The 24,660-nt window shown below is 40.5% G+C and overlaps 1 protein-coding gene across 6 annotated transcripts in view; it reads right to left on the reverse strand.

Annotated features, from left to right (window-relative positions):
- The window catches only part of B3GNTL1 (UDP-GlcNAc:betaGal beta-1,3-N-acetylglucosaminyltransferase like 1), a 295,947-nt gene that overhangs the window by 204,355 nt on the left and 66,932 nt on the right, over positions 1–24,660 (reverse strand). For all 6 annotated transcript variants that reach the window (XM_073311998.1, XM_073311995.1, XM_073311993.1 and 3 more), the window contains one exon: positions 2,004–2,099. In XM_073311998.1, coding sequence (XP_073168099.1) covers positions 2,004–2,099 — 96 coding nt within the window. The remainder of the gene's footprint in view (positions 1–2,003; positions 2,100–24,660) is intronic.

A 24,660-nucleotide genomic window follows, 5' to 3' on the forward strand; every position in this document is an offset into this window, starting at 1 on the left:
CAGGAAATGGCTGGAAACGATATACTGTAAATTAAAGCCAATTTTCCTGCATTTCCTGAAGGATTGCTCATCTCAGAGATTCAACAAATCTCTTATTAAAGGCCCAGAAGTGAAACTATAATTTTCTTGAAGTTTATTTACTTTTTCAAAGAAAATAAAAACAAAAGACAGACAAGGCATTCATAACAAACTAAATCCCATAATAAATAACAGAATCATCCTGTGAATATTAGAAAAGAGCTGGCTTGGTTTTCCCATTTCTTTTTCCAACTTTCAACTCATGCAAAAACAATATTAAGAGAGAAAACGTTAAGGCCCTAATTCTACTCTAATTGAAATCAATGGCAAAAATTTCAGTCATGTCAATGGTATGATATCAGGGCCTGAGATAAAAGGAAATTTGACACAATTTTCAATCATCATCATCTAGTTATAGAATCTATCAGCACCATCAGACCTTGAAAAAAAATGATGGTACTGTATACAGCCCTTAGGGTTGCAGTGGGCTTAACTTTTTTAGCAGTTCATTAAGGACTCAATCCAAAATTCATTTGAAGTCAATGGAAATATTTCAATGGGTGTGGGATCAGTCCTTAAGCCATGGGCCTTTTTCCCCATCATTTCCAACTGTGTGTTGTGATCATGCATCCCACGGCTGAACTGTCAGAGGCATACGGTATTTCTCAACTCATAAGCCTCTTCTACTGCCAAACCTAACGTCAACACCAAATATTCCATTGGTAACTGTTTTTCTTTTACCATTTTTACTTGATTAACAATCTGAGACTAACGTTTTATTATTGCAGGGCAGGACCACCAAACATGTATGAATGACCCCTATAACCACATCCTTTCCAAAACAGAGTTGAGCAATCCCCATGCAACTTTTTTTCAGACACGCTGATGTATGACACCATTGGCACTTTACTTTGTAGTTCTTTATAATAAAATTATTGTCCTTTAGAACAAAATACTCTGTTTCATATTTCAAACCTATGATTATCTGTTATTGTGCATTTCAACGGTTTCCACTGCAGATCTTAAAGGAGCTCTATGGATTCCTCTCTGTGTTATGCTTACCACTCCAGAGGCTGTATGTCTGTCTTTAGGGTTATGGCAGTGGGGAATGCAATTGAGTTTACACTATGAAATCTAACAAACAAGGGTGTATTCATCTCTTGAGCCACTTAAACCTAGTAAAATTAAAAACAAATGTCTTCCTGCTATAACACCACAAAAACCAAGCCCAAAATATGTGCTTTTTAATGCACGCTAGGACAATCTTTCACTAACCACCCATTAGACGTCTTATAATACTTAGCACACACATTCTTCTACAAACTGGACTGATTTCTTCCACAGTTTAACTTGTTTTTGCCAAAGACACTTTTAGTTCAGTGTTGGCCACCCGCCTAATGAAACAATCTCTTTTAAAGCCTAGTCTGCTGTCTTTAGTTGCACAAGATGCGTCGTACTTAAAAACAAGGATAATGCAACCTGTGTTTAAGCCTTCAAAAAATACTATTTTAAAAATATCACCAGCAAAAGTTAACTAAATATATACATACATATATATATACACACACATTATTTATATTATCAGGGTGTAATGTTACAACTAAAATCTCCTTAGGATAGAGGATTTTTTTCTCTTATTTAAATATGTATGCTAAAAGAAAAAGTGAAATAGCTTCAACCTTCTCAAGAGTAAGGTCATCACTATGCAATAACCATACACTCCAAAGGCATTTTTTCTAATTACAGGCACTATTATTATACTTTTAATGGGTATATTAAAACAAAAGATTTAATAATATATTTCTATAATTTCTATTCAGTCAAATATCTGTTGGGGTTTTTAAAAGTATTTTTGCCTTTAGTTTCTCAAAGGACAACTCTGATCAGCACCAAGTATCATTAGTGAATGGGAAAACACAACTAAACAAGCCTTTCTGTCTATTGCGTTAGCATCACAGATTGAATCACAACTGAAACAAGAATACCTGTGTAAGAAGTTGTCCAGGTGCCAGATTATTGATCCAACGAGTATATCGTTCAGTAGAATCCAATGGCTCTCTCCTGACTTGGCAACCTATAATCTAAAACAAAATAAAAATCACAAACTGTCAAACCTTAGACATTCAAGCATCAGTAAAAGCATCTGAAGTTAAATAATTACACACAAAAATCCCTCCATTACACATTATTAAGGTTGCAAGGTCAGGCACTCAGAAGTTAGGAAATGCCAAAATTACAGTTACCTTGCAACCTAAATTCATCCCCCATGTGTGTATGCATTATGATACAGTCTTTAATTTACATTAACACATACTATTTTTCTCAGTCTCAGTTCCAGCTTCCACCCCCTCTCCTTCCCAGGCTACCTGTCCCAATCTATTCTTCACCCGCCCATGTCCGGCTCTTGTCCCCTCTGCATTTGACCCACACAGCTTCTTCCTCCAGGCTGCCTGAGCTTGGCGGGCGACAGGAAGGGAGGACATCATGGAGAGCACAGGACAGGCAGTGTCCATGTTCCCAGTCCAGGTGCCCAGACCAAGCATGGCCTGCAGCAGCCCAAAACTGCAATTGCAAGGAAAGCCCCGCACCATATGGACAGAACCTTTTGGGAATATAACTGTTAAAATCTAAGATTTCTTTACTGAGCATATGGACACTGTGATTTTTCAAAGACTGATAAGTAGGCCTACCAAATTCACAGCCATGAAAAAAGGTGTCACGGACCATGAAATCTGATCTCTCCCTGTGAAATCTGGACTTCTGTGTGCTTTTACCCTATACTATACAGATTTCACAGGGGAGACCAGCATTTCTCAAATTGGGGGTCCTGACCAAAAGAGAGCTGCGGGGGGGGGGGGTGTCACAAGGTTATTTTGGGGGGGACGGGGGGTCGCAATATTGTCACCATTACTTTTGTGCTGTCTTCAGATCTGGGCGGCTGGAGAGTGGTGGCTATTAGCTGGGCATCCAGCTCTGAAGGCAGTGCTTCACCAGTAGCAGTGCAGAAGTAAGGGTGGCAATACCATACCATAGCTTCTGTGCTGCTGCTTGCGGCGGCGGCTCTGACTTCAGAACTGGGCTCCTGGCCAGCAGCCATCGCTCTCCAGCTGCCCAGCTCTGAAGGCAGCAGAACCACCACCAGCAGCAGCGCAGATAAGGATAGCAGTACTGCAACCACCCCTACAATAACCTTGCAACCCCCACCCCAACTCCTTTATGGGTCAGGACCTCTAAAATTACAACACCATGAAATTGCAGATTTAAATAGCTGAAATCATGAAATTTACTATTTTTAAAATCCTATGAATGTGAAATTGACCAAAATCCTATGACCTGTCAATTTGGCAGGGCCCTACTTATACCTTGACCAAATAGAGGTGGATTTTCACAGGGATGGCAAAAGACATAGCTCTTCCACAAAGGTCATCCCCCTGCTACATTTCAGTTTCCTGCTCCAATGCATGGGGGTACTTGAGCTTTTCAAAGAAAAAGTCACCAGAATTTTTTTTAAATTGGGCAAAACAATGTAGTTTTCCCTAGCCTCATTCTTGTAAGTGTCTTAATAATTTTGGCTGAAATTTTTCAAAGAAAACTCTGCCAGATGCAAGCATCTGGTATGTAAAATTTCAGCCCAAACAGTTACAGTCTTACAAAGTTATAAGCAACTGAAAAGAGAGTCTTATAATGGAGAGTATTGGGCAACCTTAATAAAAGGTTGTGCTATTAGCCCTGCCTATATACTGTAATATAGAGTGGTTTATATCAAATGAAGAACTATTCTCTCTGAATTTAACAAGACAAAACATCAATATAGTAAAAAATCTAGATACTGTATTTTAATAAATTATAACTGTGCATTCAAGCAAGTATAATATTCCCATAGCATTAGAACAAGATTCTCTTCTCTGATTCCCACTATGTAGCTCTACTGCATTCGAAGAGTTTGTTAAGTATGCAGAACACTTTGAAATCAAGAAAATTTTTGATTTGAGTGCACAGGTAGAGGGCAGAATTTTACAGGAACTTTTTAGTTTTTATCTGCACATGCATTAATGTGTATCCCATGGAATTTTATGTGATCATTTAATTGTTTGCTTTAGAAATCCTTGTTCAAATAAAAACAGTGGGAGAACCTGACAAAATCAAGTGGGTTGGAGAAGTAGAGAGACAGCCCTCTCAGTTTACTAATCTGTGTAGGTCTCTGAGCCACCAAAAATGTTCTCATTACTCCACTAATTAATTATGTATCCAACAATATTGCTGACATTCCACACCTGCTGCACCATTCCTTTTCCAGATTTTGACATACTTGTCACTGTGGATGTGATCATTATTTGCACCAGAAATTAATACCAACATTGCAGTATTAGGAATTCTGAGCATTGAGTTGGGATGATAGGATTTTGTTTGTTTGAGGCTGGGAATACTTTTAAACCACTTCTCTTTTTATATGTTCAGAAGGAAATATAACTGCACATATTGAGGACTGCTGCCCTATTAAATACTTTGAACTCTTCTATTCATGTAAATATCTTTAAATTCACACATGCAAGTGGCTGGGTTGGAATTGCTTGTGTGCACAGCCAGAACAGAAATAATACCATGTGATTTATCTGGCCAATCTTAACTAATCAACACTGTGTGATCACAGAAAACTTTCAGAGGGCTGTTAGCGATCAACCAACAGTCAATAAAATTCACAGAAGAATGTGATGAATAATTTTTTTAAAAAAATAACAAAATCATGATTTATGTACCCCACAGAAAGAGGAGCCAGAAGCTCAGATAAACTATTTGAATTATTTGTTCAACTCTACTTTTGACTTAGCAGAATAAAGCTTGAAACCTCCTGTCAGCTCTCCCCGAATCAGAATCAAATAAAGAGTCCTAAGGGCCAAAGTTACAATTTCTAGATATTTTAATAATGCTAATCCCAATTTTTTTAAAATTAATATTGAATGGAAGTTTTCTAACTTCCAATTTTTTTGGAATTTAACATTCCATATTTTTAAATGTTTCACAAAAGTTGATTAGAAGTACATTCACACTATCTTTCTATAGAGGGGGTTATTTTTAAGCAAACTATTTTAAAGCTAATGATTTACAGAGGCTTTTGCTAGTATATATTAAGGCAAGATAGACTATCTTTCTTGCATTGTAAGAACTGTGTGTGGAAGTTCAGAAGAAAGCTGACAAAATGCAAAGTGCTGTGCTAACACAATCCTGCCTTTCTGAAAGGTATTCCATAACAGAAAGATAAGGAAGCTTAGCTTATATACACAAATACCCTGACCCTAAGCTCTACAAATACAAGTTAATGAACAGCTGTCATGAGGTGAGAGATTAGTATGGGAGCCCAAACTTGTTTTCTAAAAGATTGGTTTCCAATTAGAGAAAAATTGGTCATCTCCCCCATCCAGCCTGAAACCTCAGAGAGGAGCAGGCCAGGTTTTTTGTTTTTATTATTTCCACTTTGGACTGCTTCCAGCTCACCCGGACCATTACCAGCAGCACTCAAATGTGCCGTCTGTTTAAGACTGCTTCTTAAATCTGGAGCACTGTTAGGTACAAGCTCTCAGATAAAGGTGAGAGGTTAACATGTAAACCCCTAAGCTAAACAGAACTACTGGCTCAACTCTCAGCAGGACTGTGTGCGCCCTTTATTCCTCCAAGACAGATAAAATGAGTTCCATGAACTTTACTCTCTGTGTGTGTGAGATGGAGGAGTGGGGGATGTATCATAGATTGAAACCTTTAAAAATGAGGTTCCACTTGCTCTTCTCTTGAATGTAAGTATGTCATTTTTCATAAAAGTGAAGTTTGGCTCTGTGTCCCTGGCCAAAATTTCCCCTTCTTTCCATGCTGCTATACAGGGTGCTGTACAATTGTTGGTTGCTGCTGTCCCTCCCATCCAAATGCTGGTTGCATTTCAGTGGTACATACTGTATACAGTTTGTAAAATGTTTTGGATCCTTTTGGATGAAAAGGATCATATTAGCATAGAATATTTTTTATCCCCAACAAACAGAACAAGATTTCAAGAATTACTCACTATTTCTTATTGTAACAAAGCAAAGATAGTTGCCAAAGCAAATTACTTCATTCCTGGTGGGCAAGAGAGGTGTACTTAACAGAACATTTTGAACTTTCATTTGAAAATAGTTTGGTTCAGGTATGGTTCTAGGGATTGGCAAAGTCTGGCTGAGGAATCTAGGCCAAGGCAGGCTTCTGAACCCTGTTAACCTATCCCACCTACATACCAGGATGGGTGGTACCAGGACCCTCCCCAGAATATGAAATTCATCCTCTACCACATGTTCTGCTAACTCCTTGCTTAACATTGTAGTTATGTTCCTGAAAAATGCGACTTTAAGCAAAATGATGTTAAGTGAATCCAATTTCCCCATAAGAATTAATGTAACAGGGGGAGGGAGAGGTTAAGTTCCAGGGGAAAAAATTTCACCAGACAATTTAATATTGTACATAGCAATGATGATTGTGAAGCTTGGTTGAGGTGGTGAAGTCAGAGGGTGGAAGAGGGTAGGATATTTCCCAAGAAATATCTTATTGCTAAATGATGAACTAGCACTCAGCTGAGCCCTCGAGGGTTAACACATTGTTTTTAATGTAGCCTCACAATCTACAAGGCAGCATGAATGGAGGGAGGGGAGACAGCATGGCAGAGAGAGACAGACACACACCGTGTGTGTGTGTGTGTGTGTGTGTGTGAGCGACGCGCATTGCCCCTTTAAGTACGCTGACCCCACTCTAAGTTCACTGCCTTTTTAAGTAGATCAGCAAGTTGAGACAGCAGCTGCTGCCAGCAAGTTCCCTCTGTCCAGAGCCCTGTTGTGTCTCCCCCTGCTCTATGGAGATGGGGTAAAGGAGCGGTGGGCAGGAGCATGGGGGAGGGGGACACCCTGACATTAGCACCCCTCTTTCCCTCCCATTGTCCCCTGCACAGCAAGCAGGAGGCTCCCAGGAGCAACTCCCAGTCAGAAGACAGGAGCAGTGGGGCACACGGCAGTGGGGGTGGGACAGCTGAACTGCCCAGCAATTGATAGCCTGCTGGGCGGCTGCCGTACAGGGAACTTAGGGGAGCGCAGAGCTGATGGGGGGCTGCCAGCCCACCCTGGTTCCAAGCCCCCACCAGCTCACTCCAACGGGCTGCTCTTCCTGCAAGCAGTGGACAAAGCAGGCTGCTGCCAAACAATGTTATAAGGGAGCATTGCACAACTTTAAACGAGCATGTTCTCTAATTGATCAGCAAAGTAACAAAAATGTTAACGGGGACGACTTTAAGTGAGGAGTTACTGTAATTGCAAGAGATGGAGGAATGGGAATAGTTTAGAGTCTTACATACAAAAAACAAAGAAGAGAAAACTATTGCTGCAGGTAGTCATTAAACCTTTTCCATGGCAAAGCACTACACCTAACAAAATGACTGTAAAAACAGGGCATGCATTATGCTGTCTCAATATGTTTATGTTAATCCAAAAGAAAATGTAAACTAACAAATATAAACCAGATAGCGTAGCGGGTCCTGTGTGTACGTTTAAGATTTAGATGTGGTGATAACTCGGTATTTCAACAACCAATTCTCATCGTTAACCCAACCCTAATTAAAAAAAAAAAAAAAAAAGCCAAAAAACCCCCCAAAACAAGAAAATAGCCTCTCTCCAGCCTGACATAGACCCCTGAAACCTTAATAGTTCTCTTACTGATAGAGATTCATGGTACTGGAATCTATGTGTTTTTTCAGGAAGTTGGGAAGAAGGGTTAGAACAAAAAAACTATGCATATCCGAAGCAGAAGGAAGGTTTTGCCACCCCACTTCCATAAATACAGAGGAAAAGGTTAATGACGCTTCAGCTCCCTGAACTTTCAAACCAAGTGCTTGAAAAACATTAATATTTTGTGTTCATTAATGGATGTAATTTGCTTATCTCTGCCCAATCTTTCACCTTCTGGCTCAGTTTGAATTACCACTCCTTCCCATCCACCATGTACCAGGAATATATTCCATACGCAATGCAATATCTATATCAGAAATTAGCAACTTGGCATATATTTGATGGAATACTATCATTCCAAGATTTTTCATCCAGAATTATGTAAAAACAGAAACTTAATACTGAACTCTACTGCCTTCAGAGTAAGGCATTTAGTTATTTCATCTTAATAATAATATTTTAAAATATTTATAAACTACCATATGCTTAAAGAAATCTAACACATCACAAATGTTATAAAATCAAAAGAACAGTCAACAGTTTCTTTGACATTTTACAGAAACATGGACATCGATTTTCAAAAATGACTAGTAGATTAGAGTGCTTCAACTTTTGGTGACAATCTTCTCAAAGGCCTTGATTTCAGAAAGCGCTGATCACTCCTCCTCTGAAAAATCAAACCTCTTTAAATTGTCGAGTTGGGCACTTAAAATGGAGGCATCCAAAATCACTGTCACTTGAAAGTTTTGGCCCATATTTTTAGCAGGAACCTGCCCATGCCACAGTTTGGGAACTAAATATTTGTACTTTGCAATGCTGAAGTGGAACAAGAGACAGGAACCAGTTTTTGCAGCTTTAGCCAAGTAAAGGAGAGGTGACAGTTTGCAGCTGTCAGTCTTTTCCAGTATAAATCACATAATTTCTCCATTTCACACATTTGTTTCAACTTTTGTTTCTTCTTTGCATCCATTGTGCCCATGGAGAAAAATCTGAAACTATTAAACCACAAGGAGAATACATGACCTCAGAGTTCAGATAAATTCAGTTTTTAAAAATGTTTGTTTCAAAATCAAATACACATACAAAATAGTATCAGAATTTTTAAAAGTCCAACATACTAAAGAGCGTTTACTACTCTGATCATTTAGACAAAACAGACCCTCAGATACTGTATCTGTGACGGACTCGCTTGTCTTACAGCCTTTTCACTGTCATATATGCCCACAATTTATACCTTCCAAGTCAGAAGCCTTGTCTCCACAAACAAATAGACCACTGCAAATCTACCCTGTATTATTAGCCTGCTGTGGTCTAACTGTTCATATGGACCCTGCTGTTGCCCGTTAACACTTCATTAAGTCACTTTGATCTAGTCCTCTTTGAAAGGGAACTAGCTCAAAGTGCTCTAACAAACTATTAATATGTATCAGCTGGATGCACATGGACAGTTAGACCTAGGCAGGGGAAGACTCACACCCCCACTTGCCCCAGCAGACTAGCCCAGAGTCTCTCTAGAATCTCCTAGGAGATGACTCCCTTGGTACACATCCTACCATAAAATCAATAACCTTCCACTTAGCAGGCTCAATCTGGCACCACGTAAGTGAACAGCAGTGAGAAGTTGTAGTATCTCTTGGAGATGAGCAGATAATCAAAATAAACTAACTAGCAGTCTCTGTTAATCTTACAAAAATCAATATAAATTTAATTTCCAGCAATTAAGTTCATATAGGAAAAGCATAGAGAAACAAAAGAAAACTAGGTGACTGAGCAACAAAATGGCAGATGAAATTCAATGTTGATAAATGCAAAGTAATGCATATTGGAAAACATAATCCCAACTATACATATAAAATTATGAGATCTAAATTAGCTGTTACCACTCAAGAAAGACATCTTGGAGTCACTGTAGATAGTTCACTAAAAATATCCACTCAATGTTCAGTGGCAATCAAAAAAGTGAACAGAATGTTGGGCATCATTAAGAAAAGGATAGATAATAAGACAGAAAATATCATATTGCCACTATATAAACCCATGGTACATCCATACATTGAATGCTGTGTGTAGTTCTAGTCAGACCATCTCAAAGAAGTTGTATTAGACTTGGAAAAGGTACAGAAAAGGGCAACAAAAATGATTAGGGGTATGGAACAGCTTCCATGTGAGGAGAAATTAATAAGACTGGGACTTTTCAGCTTGGAAAAGAGACGACAAAGGGGGGATATGATAGAGGTCTATAAAATCATGACAGGTGTGGAGAAAGTAAATAAGGAAGTGTTATTTACTCCTCATAACACAATAACTAGGGGTCACCAAATGAGATTAATTGGCAGCAGGTTTTAAACAAGCAAAAGGAAGTATTTCTTCACACAACCCACAGTCAACTTGTGGAACTCTTTGCCAGAAGATGTTGTGAAGGCCAAGACTATAACAGGGTTCAAAAAAGAACTAGATAAGTTCATGGAGGATAAATCCATTAATGACTTCTAGCGAGGATGGGCAGGGATGCAACACCATGCTCTGAGTGTCCCTAGCCTCTGCCTGCCAGAAGCTGGGAATGGGCGACAGGGGATGGATCACTTGATGATTCCTGTTCTGTTCATCCTGTCTGAAACACCTAGCATTGGCCACGGTTGGAAGACAGGATACTGGGCCAGATGGACTACTGGTCTGATCCAGTATGGTTGCTCTTATATTCTAAAACTAGAATTTAAAACACAATGCATAAGCAAGCAAGCAAAAATCTTGATTTCAGAGATGAAAGAAATTATACTAGAAATTATCTCACATGGTATTTGCTGGGGAAAAAAATCTCTACTCCCTTCTCTAGCATGGGCTGGAGTGAGATCATCACTAAATACAGATTTATATTATTAATATGAGATGGATCAATGTTATGCCAACATTATTAATGACGGCAGAGAGCGGTCAGGGACTAGTGAAATTAACCTCCATGCAAATTCAGACTAGTTCACCCTTTTTGATGAATCAGTAGAGAAACCAAAGATTACATAGATGTGGGCCAATAGGACTCTGCTACCAGAACTATGAAGGGTTTCAGAGTAACAGCCATGTTAGTCTGTATTCGCAAAAAGAAAAGGAGAACTTGTGGCACCTTAGAGACTAACCAATTTATTTGAGCATAAGGACCCACTATCAAAAGTGCTAGAACTAGGGGTGCTGCCATACCCCTAGCTTGAAGTGGTTTCCATCATATACAGGATTTATAGTTTGGTTCAATGGCCCTCGGCACCCCCACTGTAAAAATTGTTCGAGCACCCCTACCCGCAATTGTCTAGTTGAACATCCTCTGATGAAATATACTGGGGCTCCGCAGTTGCCTGGAGACTACACTAGCTGCAGAGATGGTCTCCCTAGATCATGAATAAAGCACACTGACAGAGCACCGTGGGAAAGTTTGTAGAGCCCCGAGCACGGGTATTCTATCTGCTACCCAAGATCCATAAACCTGGGAATCCTGGATGCTCCATCATCTCAGGCATTGGCACCCTGACAGAAGGATTGTCTGGCTATGTGGACTCTCTCCTCAGGCTCTACACTACCAGCACTCCCAGCTATCTGCGAGACACCACAGACTTCCTGAGGAAACTACAATCCATTCATGATCTTCCAGAAAACACCATCCTAGCCACTATGGATGTGGAAGACCTCTACACCAACATTCCACACAAAGATGGACTACAAGCTGTCAGGAACGGTATCCCCGATAATGTCATGGCAAACCTGGTGGCTGAACTTTGTGACTTTATCCTCACCCATAACTATTTGGGGACGATTTATACCTTCAAGTCAGCGGCACTGCTATGGGTACCCGCATGGCCCCACAGTATGCCAACATTTTTATGGCTGACTTAGAACAACGCTTCCTCAGCTCTCGTCCCCTAATGCTCCTATTCTACTTGTGCTACACTGATGACATCTTCATCATATGGACCCATGGGAAGGAGGCCCTTGAAGAATTCCACCTGGATTTCAACAACTTCCACCCCACCATCAACCTCAGCCTGGACCAGTCCACACAAGAGATCCACTTCCTGGACACTACAGTACAAATAAGCGATGGTCATATAAACTTCACCCTATACTGGAAACCTACTGACCACTATACTTACCTACTTGCCTCCTGCTTTCATCCAGGACACATCACGTGATCCATTGTCTACAGCCAAGCTCTAAGATACAATCGCATTTGCCCCAATCCGTCAGACAGAGACAAATACCTGCAGGATCTCTCTCAAGCATTCTTAAAACTAAAATACCCACCTGTTGAAGTGAAGAAACAGACTGACAGAGCCAGAAAGGTACCCAGAAGTCACCTACTACAGGACAGGCCCAACAAAGAAAGTAACAGAACGCCACTAGCCATCATATACAGCCCCCAACTAAAACCCCTCCAGCGCATCATCAAGGATCTATCCTGATGGACAATCCCTCACTCTCACAGACCTTGGGAAACAGGCCAGTCCTCGCTTACAGACAGCCTCCCTACCTGAAGTACATACTCACCAGCAACTACACACCACACAACAAAAACACTAACCCAGGAACCAATCCCTGCAACAAACCCCGTTGCCAACTCTGTCCACATATCTATTCAAGGGACACCATCACAGGAGCTAACCACATCACCCATACCATGAGGGGCTTGTTCACCTGCACATCTACCAATGTGATATATGCCATCATGTGCTAGCAATGCCCCTCTGTCATGTACATTGGCCAAACTGGACAGTCTCTAATCAAAAGAATAAATGGACAAAAATCAAGACATCAGGAATTGTAACATTCAAAAACCAGTAGGAGAGCACTTCAATCTCCTTGGACACTCAATAACAGACTTAAACGTGGCAATTCTTCAACAAAAAAAACTTGAAAAACAGACTTCAATGAGAAACTGCAGAACCAGAATTAATTTGCAAACTGGACACCATCAAATTAGGCCTGAATAAAGACTGGGAGTGGATCGGTCACTACAAAAAGTAATTTTCCCTCTGCTGATACTCATATCTTCTTGTCAACTGTTGGAAATGGGTGACGTCCACCTTGATTGCATTGGCCTCGTTAGCACTACAAAAGTAATTTTCCCTCTTTTGATATTCACCCCTTCTTGTCAACTGTTGAGAATAGGCCACTTCCACCTTAACTGAATTGGCCTCCTTAGCACTGACCCCTCACTTGGTAAGGCAACTCCCATCTTTTATGTGCTGTGATATATATACTGCTTACTGTATTTTTCACTCCATGCATCTGATGAAATGGGTTTTAGCCCACGAAAGCTTACGTCCAAATACATTTGTTAGTCTCTAAGGTGCCACAAGGACTCCTCGTTGTTTTTGCTGATACAGACTAACGTGACTACCACCCTGAAACCTGGCCACACACTGTACATTCTGCACATAAAGGACTTCTTTGCATGATTGCTCATATGACAACTTTTCCAAAAGCTAAATTTACTTTAATAACTAAAATAGTTAAAATGTTATTTGTGGATCTATTACAAAGACTTAGAACAAAATGCTTTCTTATCATCATTCCAATGCAAAGGAAATTATATGGGGGAATTCCTATTAACACTTCACTTAATCAGCAGAGTCGGTGTGTCCAGTTTTGTGTGTGCTTATGTGTTTTGTTTTTTAACAAGGGACAGGCAACCAACAATTCTGATTAAACAGCTTTTCAAAGATGGATTCTGCTGGTCATTGTTATCTAAAGTCTTAATAAGTGTTTGTATGTGTCTATATTTTCTTCCTGCTCGCTTTGTGATTATGAGTGCTACTTAGTCAATCCCTATTTCTAGTAATGTAATATGGGTCAACATAGCAGAATGTTTCCTTGGAGACCAGAATGTAGGGATACAAAAGCTATGACAGAAATGAAGTTAAATTTAGTATCCTTTCCCAGATTTCCTAAAAACACCAACATACACACACACACACACACAGAAAAGGCACATTGGAGATCATTCCAATGCACACATTAATTTTGTGGCTGAAATGTGGTTCAAATTCACCATGGCATTTTGACAAAAAAGGGCTCAGAAAAAAGGTGAGACACTGGTCCCGACCCTGTAAAACAAAAAATTATGATGCAGCCTTAACAGTGGTATCACTAGTGCAAGACCATAATAAACTAACATAATAAATACTTACCAATCCTTTATTTATATTGACTTATCTGATTTTTTTTAACATGTAAGTAGAATGCACTACCCTATAAAGTGGTGCCTTTTAGACTGTTACTTAAATTGTTTACATTTTGAAAGTTAATTTAAAAAATTTAATTTTACCACATATCTGAGAATTCCTGTGATACTTGGGGAGGTAACAACAGATGTGCCCAGGGTGTTTTTCCTTCCTGGTGGATACTCTAATTGCCTCTAAGATCCGCCCTCCCATGGAATTTCTTTAATTGCAGCCTCTGTCCTCCTGGAAGAAGATGACATGACTCCTTTCTGAGCCAATGAGTGCCACTCCTTCACTGAGCAAAGGAGTCTCAGCTATCATTTCACTACCTTTACAGTTACCTACCAGGCCAGCAGAAGACTGTGTTTTAAATGTGAAGTGTTACAGGTTTAATGATGGTCTTCAAATTATAAATGAAACTATCATGATGAGAGTATGTATTTTACCAACAAATGTACACTCATGTTGTTGAATATGGCCTCTTTGTTCACAGATGTCTTGCAATCACTGTTCCCTCTAAGCTGTGCGCACGCACACAGATCCGAAACCCCGCGCACACGGCAAAACACCGTGCGCAGAAAAATTTGCACAGAAGCTCAACAATTTGCACAGAAGAAATTTTTTGTGCACACAGCCTGTCAAAAATAAGAGGGAACATTGCTTGCAATACACAACAGAATGGAAAAGGAGTACTAGTGGCACCTTAGAGACTAACCAATTTATTTGAGCATAAGTTTTCGTGAGCTACAGTAGTGAGCTGTAGCTTACGAAAACTTATGCTCAAATAAATTGGTTAGTCTCTAAGGTGCCACTAGTACTCCTTTTCTTTTTGCGAATACAGACTAACATGGCTGCTACTCTGAAACCTGACAATAGAATGGAAATGTTCAGAAGAATTATGATTACAACCAATTCATAACAATGTTAATATTTTGTAAGAAGTGAAATGTTCATGCTTCCCTCTGCACTGACATGACAGCAATGCTTTGCACACACAACTTCCTGCTTTCTTCTCATTTTCAGAACCAGCTCCACTCAAGATATATTTTAGCAACATCTTACAAAAAGCATTTCCCATACATGTGTTTTGGAGTGTTAATTTGACTGTTCAGCTCTAAAATGTATGTCTGGGCCTTGAGTCTGCTACCTGAATCCCCCTCATTTGTCATTTCCCTATTATACCTGTCAGGATCCTCAAAGGGCCTGGGGCTGTCATTTACACTAAGGCTTCTTTATATCACACTCTGGCTGTGTAAAGGGACCTTAATGTGGGTGTAATGTAATTTACACTGCCAGAAAGAGAATCAGGTAGAAAAATCTCTCTTACCTAAAACACAAATTGTTCAATATCACATGTCAAAATACATGAAGTAAATATCCTGAAAGCAACAAATCACACCTGCTTTTATTATTCCTTCACTAGTCAATTTGTAACAAGCCTAATTCACAAGTCTGAAACACTGGATTTTGACTCTAAATAAAGTTCTAAAGCAGCATTTTTCTTACTTTACCTATCTGTAAATTTTGATCATTACAGATTAATATATGTTTTCATCGGTTTGTGTGTGTATGGTTAAATGGACATTTACTGATAAAAAAACCTAATTCTTTCAAGCTTAATTATGTTCTGCACATCAGATTGTAAGAACTCTATTATCTGAAGATTAAGATGAACACCTCAAATTGTGAGAGTCATTCAGCATATTTATTTGTTTTTAAAGTTATCTTGTACTTTCAGGTTCCTTGAAGTTTAGTATCTCTGGTGCCAGCTGAAAATGACCCCCTGCAATATTCTGTCATCACCACCTACTACAATACCAGGCTCATGACCAAAACCAACCTATAGGGAGGAGGAATTGTTAGGTATTTGCCATTCATCCCTCACCCATCTCAACTTTGTAATATGCACTGAATTTATCTCAACTCCATCCCAGCTCCATGTTCCACCAAGTTTCCTTCGCGGGGGTGAAGTCATCAGCAGAGTATGGTACAGCCCTTAGCACTTTAGAGCCTTCTACACTGATTTTGGTAAAGGTAAAATGAATCCACATGACCTCACTGCTTGTTCATGCTTTTTTTCATTAAAAGCGAGAGGCAATCAATTTTGTCTGATGAATAACAGTAACTTTTTGATCGAAGGTAATAAACGTGGATCAAAATGAAATTGTCTCACTTTTACAGTTAATACTCGCAGCTACATATCAAACTAAGCCACAGAATACGATGAAATGTGTGGGGGGAAAAACAACAACAACCATAAATCTAAAACAAATGGCTGTCAGACAAGGAACCATGTCTAGTTTATTATGGAGTTAGGAAATTTATACCAGCTTCCTTTCAGTTTTCCCTCTGCCAGAGTGTAAATAAACCTTCACAAACAAAAATCTTTACATAAAATTAATACACACAACTCAGATTTGCTTCCCACAAGCTGCAACCATGGTACTGCAAGCCACAACGACTTTTTATTGGTGTTGCTCAGTGATCACAGTAGTTAGTTTTGCAGACATAAAGTTGATGGCCTGATTTGAAAATGGGACTTAGGTAGTTTTGAAAATCTGATCCCTGAGCTGCAACACTGTCATTGTGAATTCAAAAAGCAAAGGAAAAAGAGGGGAAAAAACTATTAAATTTGTTTTTATCACCTCTCCCCTTTTGCTCTAAGAGAGAATTGATAAAAAAACTTCTTTCAAAATAAGACATGATATACTTCTGTGGAATATGAATGATACTGCAAGTTTAACAATGAATTTTCATGTTGCATTTTTTCTGCTTATGAACTTAAAGTCAACCAAAATGTGAGTCACATTTTTAAATATGACATAGGGTCACTTAAATTTCTAACTTAATGAAATATTGCTGCCAGCACAAATCTCCTACATAACTTCAATCTCTGCAAGCACTCAAAAATCAATATTTTGTTTCCTGCTTAAAAAATGAAACAAGCACTGTGAGGAAGTTTAAGAAAATACACAAAGTAGCCTCCTCAGAAGTAATTCAGGAAAAGCCTACACATAACAGCAAATTTCAATATATTTTGCCTTTCCATCGCCAGAAAATTTGCAAACCCAATATGTGAAGTTACTATGATAAATTTATCTCTGATTTTACAGATTGCTTTTTTTCCCCTACTTAATGTTTTCTTGGTGTAACAAGAAAAACTTAACTGAAGTACTGCTGATTCATAAGGAGATGGAAATGGCAAGTGAACCATTAAAAGCTAGGCTATGAAACATCCTACCTGACCATTTGGGACAACAAGAATTCCAATCAGGGCAGACTAGATGTACTTACTTAGCCCATGGACAGTCTGCTGTCCTCCATTTAAAAATCTTGGATAGGCTGACTGACCAAGAAGTCCAGTCTGAGGCTAAAAATTAAATGAAAATTTGCGTCGCAACTCATTCTCTTTGTAAGTACTACAAAGTTGGATTTGCTTTGTATCTGATACTTCACTGGTTAAGCAGAGGCAGTCGAAGAAATTAGGGGAGTCCCTTATTGTACATTGGGATGAGTGCATATTCATAATTGTTTACAGCTTAAAATAATGGGACAACCATTTCTAGACAAACAGAACTTAAATTCTCGCAAAAATCACCTTTCAATAATTTTTCCAAGCTTGCAGGTTACAGCTCAGTAATCCACAGGGACACCAAAAAAACACCATTATTTTGAGTTTGTCTGGATATTTATTTAATAAAGGGATTTTCAAGTAAAGAATACTTCTCTAGATTTCTTTTAATAATTCATGATTTCCAGTTGGTAGATTTGTGGATTTTAAAGGCTTATAAAGGGAAGACACAGCTTAGTTTTATAACATTCTGGCCTAGCAATGTGTTTTCATCTGGACACATCAATACAACTACTGACCAGAAGACTACATACAGAGACCTGGAAGCTGAGAGAGTTTAAAAAGAAAACTTCACTTGAAACTTGGTCACCTCAGTAGCACAACACACATGCGCTGAAGGATTGCAGGTTTGTGGCAGGACTTCTCTCCCAGAGTCAGCATGTCATATTATTTATATAGTGCCACCAGTGTACACATGCTCTACAATAAATGGTTTATGCCAGATAAATAACTGGTTCCGCATAAGCATTTCGGAGCAGGACACTTCTTATTATCTGGCATAGCCCTCCTTTTGTACAGCCAAGGTGAGCAGTGTGTACTGCCTGTCAGTAACATGCACAGAGTATTATTATACAAAAGAATCCATTCAAGTAGAGAACCTTAGAACCTTAATGCTTTCATGGTTAGTAATTTTTTCTCTCTGACAAAGCATCTATTATTTTACTTTTAATTCATAAAGATTCTATTTTCTATTGCCATTATTGGCAGTAGGACACCACAATGACAGTGTGCCACTGCACTATCTATTAGTTAGTTCTAGGCTGACAAAATATGATGTGACCTTCACCCCTCCTCCAATTCTAACCTCCTCTTCCCATTTCTTGTTTGTTCTCCTCCTCTTATCCCTCCACTTGCCCAATCCCATTTCATTTCCTGATCTCTCTCTCTCTCTCTCTCACACACACACACACACATCCCCTCCTTTACTCTTCTTAATCTTTCACTCTCCTCTGGCTCCTTCATCACACAATACAAACATGACTTAGTCTCTCCCATCTTTAAAAAAACAAAAACAAAAAACACTTGACCTCTACTTGCCTCTCCAACTACTGCCACATTTCCCTTTTCCTTTTAATCTCTAAGCTTATTGAATATGCTGTTTACAAAGTCTGTCTGGAGCTCCTCTGCTCCAATCCAATCCTAAATGCTCTCCAATCTGTGTTCTGTCCCTTGCACTCCACTGAAACCATGCTTCCAAAGTCTCTTATGATCTCTTCCTAGCCAAAGCTCAGAACGAGTACTCCATCCTCCTCATCCTTGAACTATCAGCCGCCTTTGACACCATCAGCCAAGCTCTTCTTCTTGAACTCTTGTCCTCCCTTGGCTTCTATGACTCTGTCCTCTTCTCGTTCTCCTCTTACCTCTCCAATCACTCCTCTGGTGTATCTTTTGGAAGATCCTCCTCATCTGCCATCCAACTTTCTGTGGGGTTCGACAGGGCTCTGCCCTTGATTCCCTTCTCTTTCTACATTCTCACATCCAGGGTATACCTAAATCATGCTGATTCTTTCTGCATAATAGCTATAATATAAGACCTTTCCTATTCATCCACACAGCTAAAACTCTCACCCAGCTCACATTTCAATTACTGCAACATCCTTTTCTTTGGCCTTGACAAATACAGTCTTGCCCTGCTCCTATCCATTCAGAAAGCTCCCCAAAGATAATTTTTCTATCCCATCGCTTTAACCATGTCACCTTTCTTTTTGCATCTCTCCACAAGCTCCCCCTTCTCTATCACATCAAACGTAAGCTACTTGTCTTCACTTTCAAGGCCCTTCGTTGCCTATCTACACCCTGCCTACAATCTATCATTCAGTGTCAAAAAATTGACTCCTGTCTCTGATCAGCCTGTGAAACCAGCCTCCATTGCCAATTGTTAAATATTCAAACATGCACTTTCTCCCATGCTGCCGCTCATGCTTCAGAGGAGCACTCCGTTAACATCTACAAAGCTAGATCATTATCTTCCTTCAAAGCCCTCCTTAAAACTCTCCTTTTCCATGCCAAGAAATAATTTCACAATGATAAGGCCAGGGGTATGCTGAGACAGCCTACCATACTGACCAATACTGTTTCATTATGCTCCTTCATTTGTCTGAATCCATCTGTTGTTTTATAATTAGACTAAGTTCTTTGGAGGAGGGACTGTCTTTTTGTTCTGTGTTTGTACAGCATCTAGCACAATGGGGTCCTTGTCCATACTTTGGGCTTCTAGGTGCTATGACAAACACAAATAATAAATAAAATAATATAAACCATTAATTAAACAATACTGATAAGGAAAAACCAACCCTGCCATTCTATCTTGCCTGCTAAAAAGTGTGGCCCATTTAATCATTTTCTCTCACTCAATCAAAATGAGCTAATTTAAAGCAAAATATAAGTTGTTCCTTTTACATCCTCATTGTATTGCACAGCATCAAATACAAGTATTTTGTGGTTGATATTCTCCACCTCCACCCCCGGCATTCCCCAGGGTTCTTCTACTTTCACTTCCCTGAATATTTACTCAGAATTTGTTAAATTCAAGTCAAATGCTGCCTCATTACAGCTTCTTTCACTACTTAGTGTTAAAAAGGCACCTTCCATTAAAACCTTACTATTGCCTTGTTTGCCTCCAGCTAGATTCCCAGCAAGTACGAGACATAACTCATGATTACAGTCTCAGTACTTAAAGTCCCAATTCCAGTAAGTACTGTCAGAGCACATACTGCACTTCATTCCCTTCCTGCTTGAAATGGTTAGATTCATATGAGAGTTTCAACAACCTAAACTTTTAAATACAAACTTTAATCCAACTGACTAAGCATTTTATTTGTTTAGTTATTTACCATTTCAATGGTAACTTTATGTTCCAGTGGCTTGCCAGTGAAGTGGAGAATGAATTAGACATAGCAGATGCAATGTACTACAGATCCTGGGTGGAAACTTACTAGACTGCACAAATTATTTGACTTCCCAAAGAGGTAGTAATGTTGGTTGCAAAAGGAACAAATCATTTATCTGGCTGGCTGACATTAAAAGGCTATGGAAATTTATGGGGAAAAGGGACTGAAGAGAGAAGATACTTTGGGCAGGGTAGGAAAACAAATATTTTCTGTTGCTGTACAGTCCAGATCCATCATTTTATGGCAGAAACAGTGGCAACTATGTTTTACTTTAACTCCTAAACATCGAAGTGGCAGATTCCAGCTCAGAAAGACACCGAAGATAATTTATAATTTAAAGCAACAGGAGAAACTGAAGGGTGAGAAATGTTAAATACACAAAATATTTATTCAGTTCTATCTGACACTTTGCAGATGACACTAAACTGGGAGGAGGGTAGATACGCTGGAGGGTAGACATAGGATACAGAGGGACCTAGACAAATTAGAGGATTGGGCCAAAAGAAATCTGATGAGGTTTGACAAGGACAAGTGCAGGACGGAAGAATCCCATGCACTGCTACAGACTAGGGACCGAGTGGCTAGGCAGCAGTTCTGCAGAAAAGGGCCTAGGAGTTACAGTGGACGAGAAGCTGGATATGAGTCAACAGTGAGCCCTTGTTGCCAAGAAGGTTAACGGCAGTTTGGGCTGTATAAGTAGGAGCATTGTCAGCAGATCGAGGGACATGATCATTCCCCTCTATTCAGCATTGGTGAGGCCTCATCTGGAATACTGTGTCCCGTTTTGGGCCCCACGCTACAAGAAGGATGTGGAAAAACTGGAAAGAGTCCAGCGGAGGGCAACAAATGATTAGGGAGCTGGAGCACATGACTTATTAGGAGAGGCTGAGGGATTATTTAGTCTGCAGAAGAAAAGAATGAGGGGGGATTTGATAGCTACTTTCAACTATCTGAACAGAGGTTCCAAAGAGGATGGATCTAGACTGTTCTCAGAATGAGGAGTAATGGTCTCAAGTTGCAGTGGGGAAGTTTAGGTTGGATATTAGGAAAAAAATTTTCACTAGGAGGATGGAGAAGCATTGGAATGGGTTACCTAGGGAGGTGGTGGGTTCTCCTTCCTTAGAGGTTTTTAAGGTCAGGCTTGACAAAGCCCTGGCTGGGATGATTTAGTTGGGGATTGCTTTAAGCAGGGGGTTGGACTAGATGACCTCCTGAGGTCCCTTCCAACCCAGATATTCTATGATCTTAAATTCCAATTCATGCTACAAAAACACAACAGCAACCTATTTTGTGGAAAAGACACTAGCATACTGATCACATGCTCTGTCATAATCCTGCATTTCAGGGTAACAGAGTGGAGTCTGGCCAAGTGTTTTAATTGAGACAATAAGAATTTAAGTCACAGATCTGATTCTCCATTGCATTACTCCTAGTTTTATGGCACTGCAACTCCACTGACTTCAGTGGTGTTAAAACAGACATAATGGAGTAGAGAATCAGGTGTTTCATGTATTAACGTTCTAAAATGGTCAGAGTACATTGTTCTAAAGACACAGCAGTGAATTATGTATCTAACTATGGCTTAGTAAACACAATCCATGTATTATAAATTCATAACTTGCTGCTAACACACATCAGTTCAAGATAGCACCCACACTAACTCAAAACCAGTGGTTAAAGTGACCTGCCTCCACTAACTCAGTGACCTCCACTTTAAATAAAAATGAGTTAAAATGGGGAAGGAAGAGCTGTTGCCTATGTAAGGTTGCTTAAAAGCAAAATGCACAGCACACAGTATAAGCTGAAAATGTATTCTACTGAAACACAGAGGTATATCTACATCACTTCCTCACATATTTGGTTTGCATAAAGATGAATGTGCCATTTCAGCAGCACAGCTGAAGCCTGATGTGCCATAACCTTTTTCAATTGTTCACTAAGAATTTTTTTAAATATGATACATAGTAGGAGTAACTTCTGATTTTCATCGTATCAGCTCTTATAATTTTCCCTTGCACATTCAAGTGGAAAAAACCGAGGGTGGAAGGAAACAAAGATTAAATCATTTGATAACTTTTGAGCAATTAAATACGACACAGAAATTATGTCAATGTGGCATTTCTTACTTCTCTACTTCTCTTTAGCACAAACATGTTTCTCTCTCTCTCTCTTTCATAAATCAACTTATGGCCAAATCCTCCCTTCATACAAAAAACCCCACAGAGCAAAAAAATCAGCCTATCTGTCTTAGGTACTTAGTCATTACTGTAGCATCTGGGCACCTCACAATCTTTAATGTATTTATTCTCAAAACACAACTGTGAGGCAGGGCAACTCTATCATCCACAATTTATAGAGAGGGAACTGAGGTTCAGAAATACTAAGTGATCTACTGAAGGTAACACAGCAAGTCTGTGGTGGACCCAGGTCTACCAAGTCCTAGGTTGATTACTCCTGAGGGTATTCTGCACCAAAAAATTAAAAATTCTGTGCCAAAGATTAAAAATTCTGCAAGTTTTATTTGTCAATAAATAAATGCAGAGACTCCAGCATGGCAGTGGGGAGTACAGGACACTGGCTGCACGAAGGTGGGAGATCATCCTCCAGCCTCCCCACCTCCCTCCCCAAGGATACGGACTCAGTGGTGAAGCTGCACCCGACCCTGACACAGCACAAGGCCTGGGCTGCCCAAGAAATACCCTGGGGCCCTGCCACTCTGTGCCAGGCACAGCAGATGTGGGGCAGGCAGGCTCAACCAGGAAGGATCCAAGTGTGGAGAGGTTCAGTGTGGGCTGAGAGGAATCTGTGTGGGACAACCTAGCTGAAGGTAGCTCAGTGGGGGGGGGGGCCTAGTGTGGGGGACCTGGATGCACAGAGGATCATTTGGGGGGTTCCAGGTGCAGGAGCAATGGGACTCTGCAGGGGCTTCCAGGTGAAAGTAGTTGGGGCTCAGCAGGGGGTCTGGGTACTAGGGGAGTGGGGCAGCGGTCTGGGTGAAGCTAATTGAGGGTCAGTGGCATAGCAGTCTGGATGTGAGGGCTCAGCATGGTGCAAGGGGGTGGGGTTCATCAGGGCTGGGGTTTGAGTGCAGGGAGCTCAGTGGGGGGTGATCTGGGTGCAGGGGCGGGGGTCCAAAGGCAGGGCGTCTGGGTGCATGGGGCTCCAGATGCACGGGCTGAGGCTCTATGAGGTGGGATTCGGGTATGGAGAGTTATGGGGGTTCTGGGTGTACGGGGTGAGGTTTGGTGGGGTGTCTGGGTATGGGAGGTATGGATGCATTGGGGTTGGGTGAATGGGGGAGCAGCTCCCTGTGCAGTGACCCATCCCCCCGCAGCTGAGGAGCTATGGGGGAAGAAAGCAGGGGAGGATGCTGAGCTTCCTGCAGCTGGGAGAGGCTGACACAGACCCAGCCACTCCTTGCAGGGGAAGAGGAAGTCCCATCCTCTCCTGCCTCCAGCCCATCCAGGACCAGCATCTGATCCTGGCTTAGGGCAGAAGCCACTGGCTGGGGTGTCCCCAGCCCTGCAGTGATTTGCCTCTCCACCGGCTACCTGAAATGATGTACCTGCGCAGCTAGGGAGTGTTGTGTGACCGTTCTTGCAGTTTTCCTTTGCTTCCCTGTCAGAAAGTCATTTTCCTGCAGGTAAGCAAATAAACCTGTGGGGGACATGAATTCTGCGCATGCGCAGTGGCGCTGAATTTTCCCTGAAGTAGCTAATGCACAAACTATGAGGCCATCCTTCCTCACTCAGGAACCATGGCCTTCAAATCCCAGAACCCAAAATTCCTAGGAAATCAGTTTCTAAATCCTACTCCCCAGGATCCCTCCACAATGCACCCATATCCCTCCACTGCCTCTGGAAGCCAGGCTCTCTTAGGAGCCATTCTGCCATTGTATAACTCTCCTGAAGATTTGCACTAAGATAGCTATGCTTTATATTTCAAAAGCATTTACATGCCCTTGTAGAAGTCCATCAGGTTGACATGGGAGCATGCTGTGTACTGCAAGGGTCCTTCAAGCTCTCCCCTTACCTCATCATACTTCATAACCCAAAGCCTGTGATGCCCCAGATGAATGATGGTCACTAGAAGGGGCTTTTTGCGGATTCACAGCAAAGGTGAGGAGAGTTGCGATTGGCTGTCATTTCCCCTTCATGAGCTTTGGGATCTTTGGGCTTGTG

The sequence above is a fragment of the Lepidochelys kempii genome, chromosome 14 (genome assembly GCF_965140265.1).
Source record: "Lepidochelys kempii isolate rLepKem1 chromosome 14, rLepKem1.hap2, whole genome shotgun sequence".
NCBI lineage: Eukaryota > Metazoa > Chordata > Testudines > Cheloniidae > Lepidochelys > Lepidochelys kempii.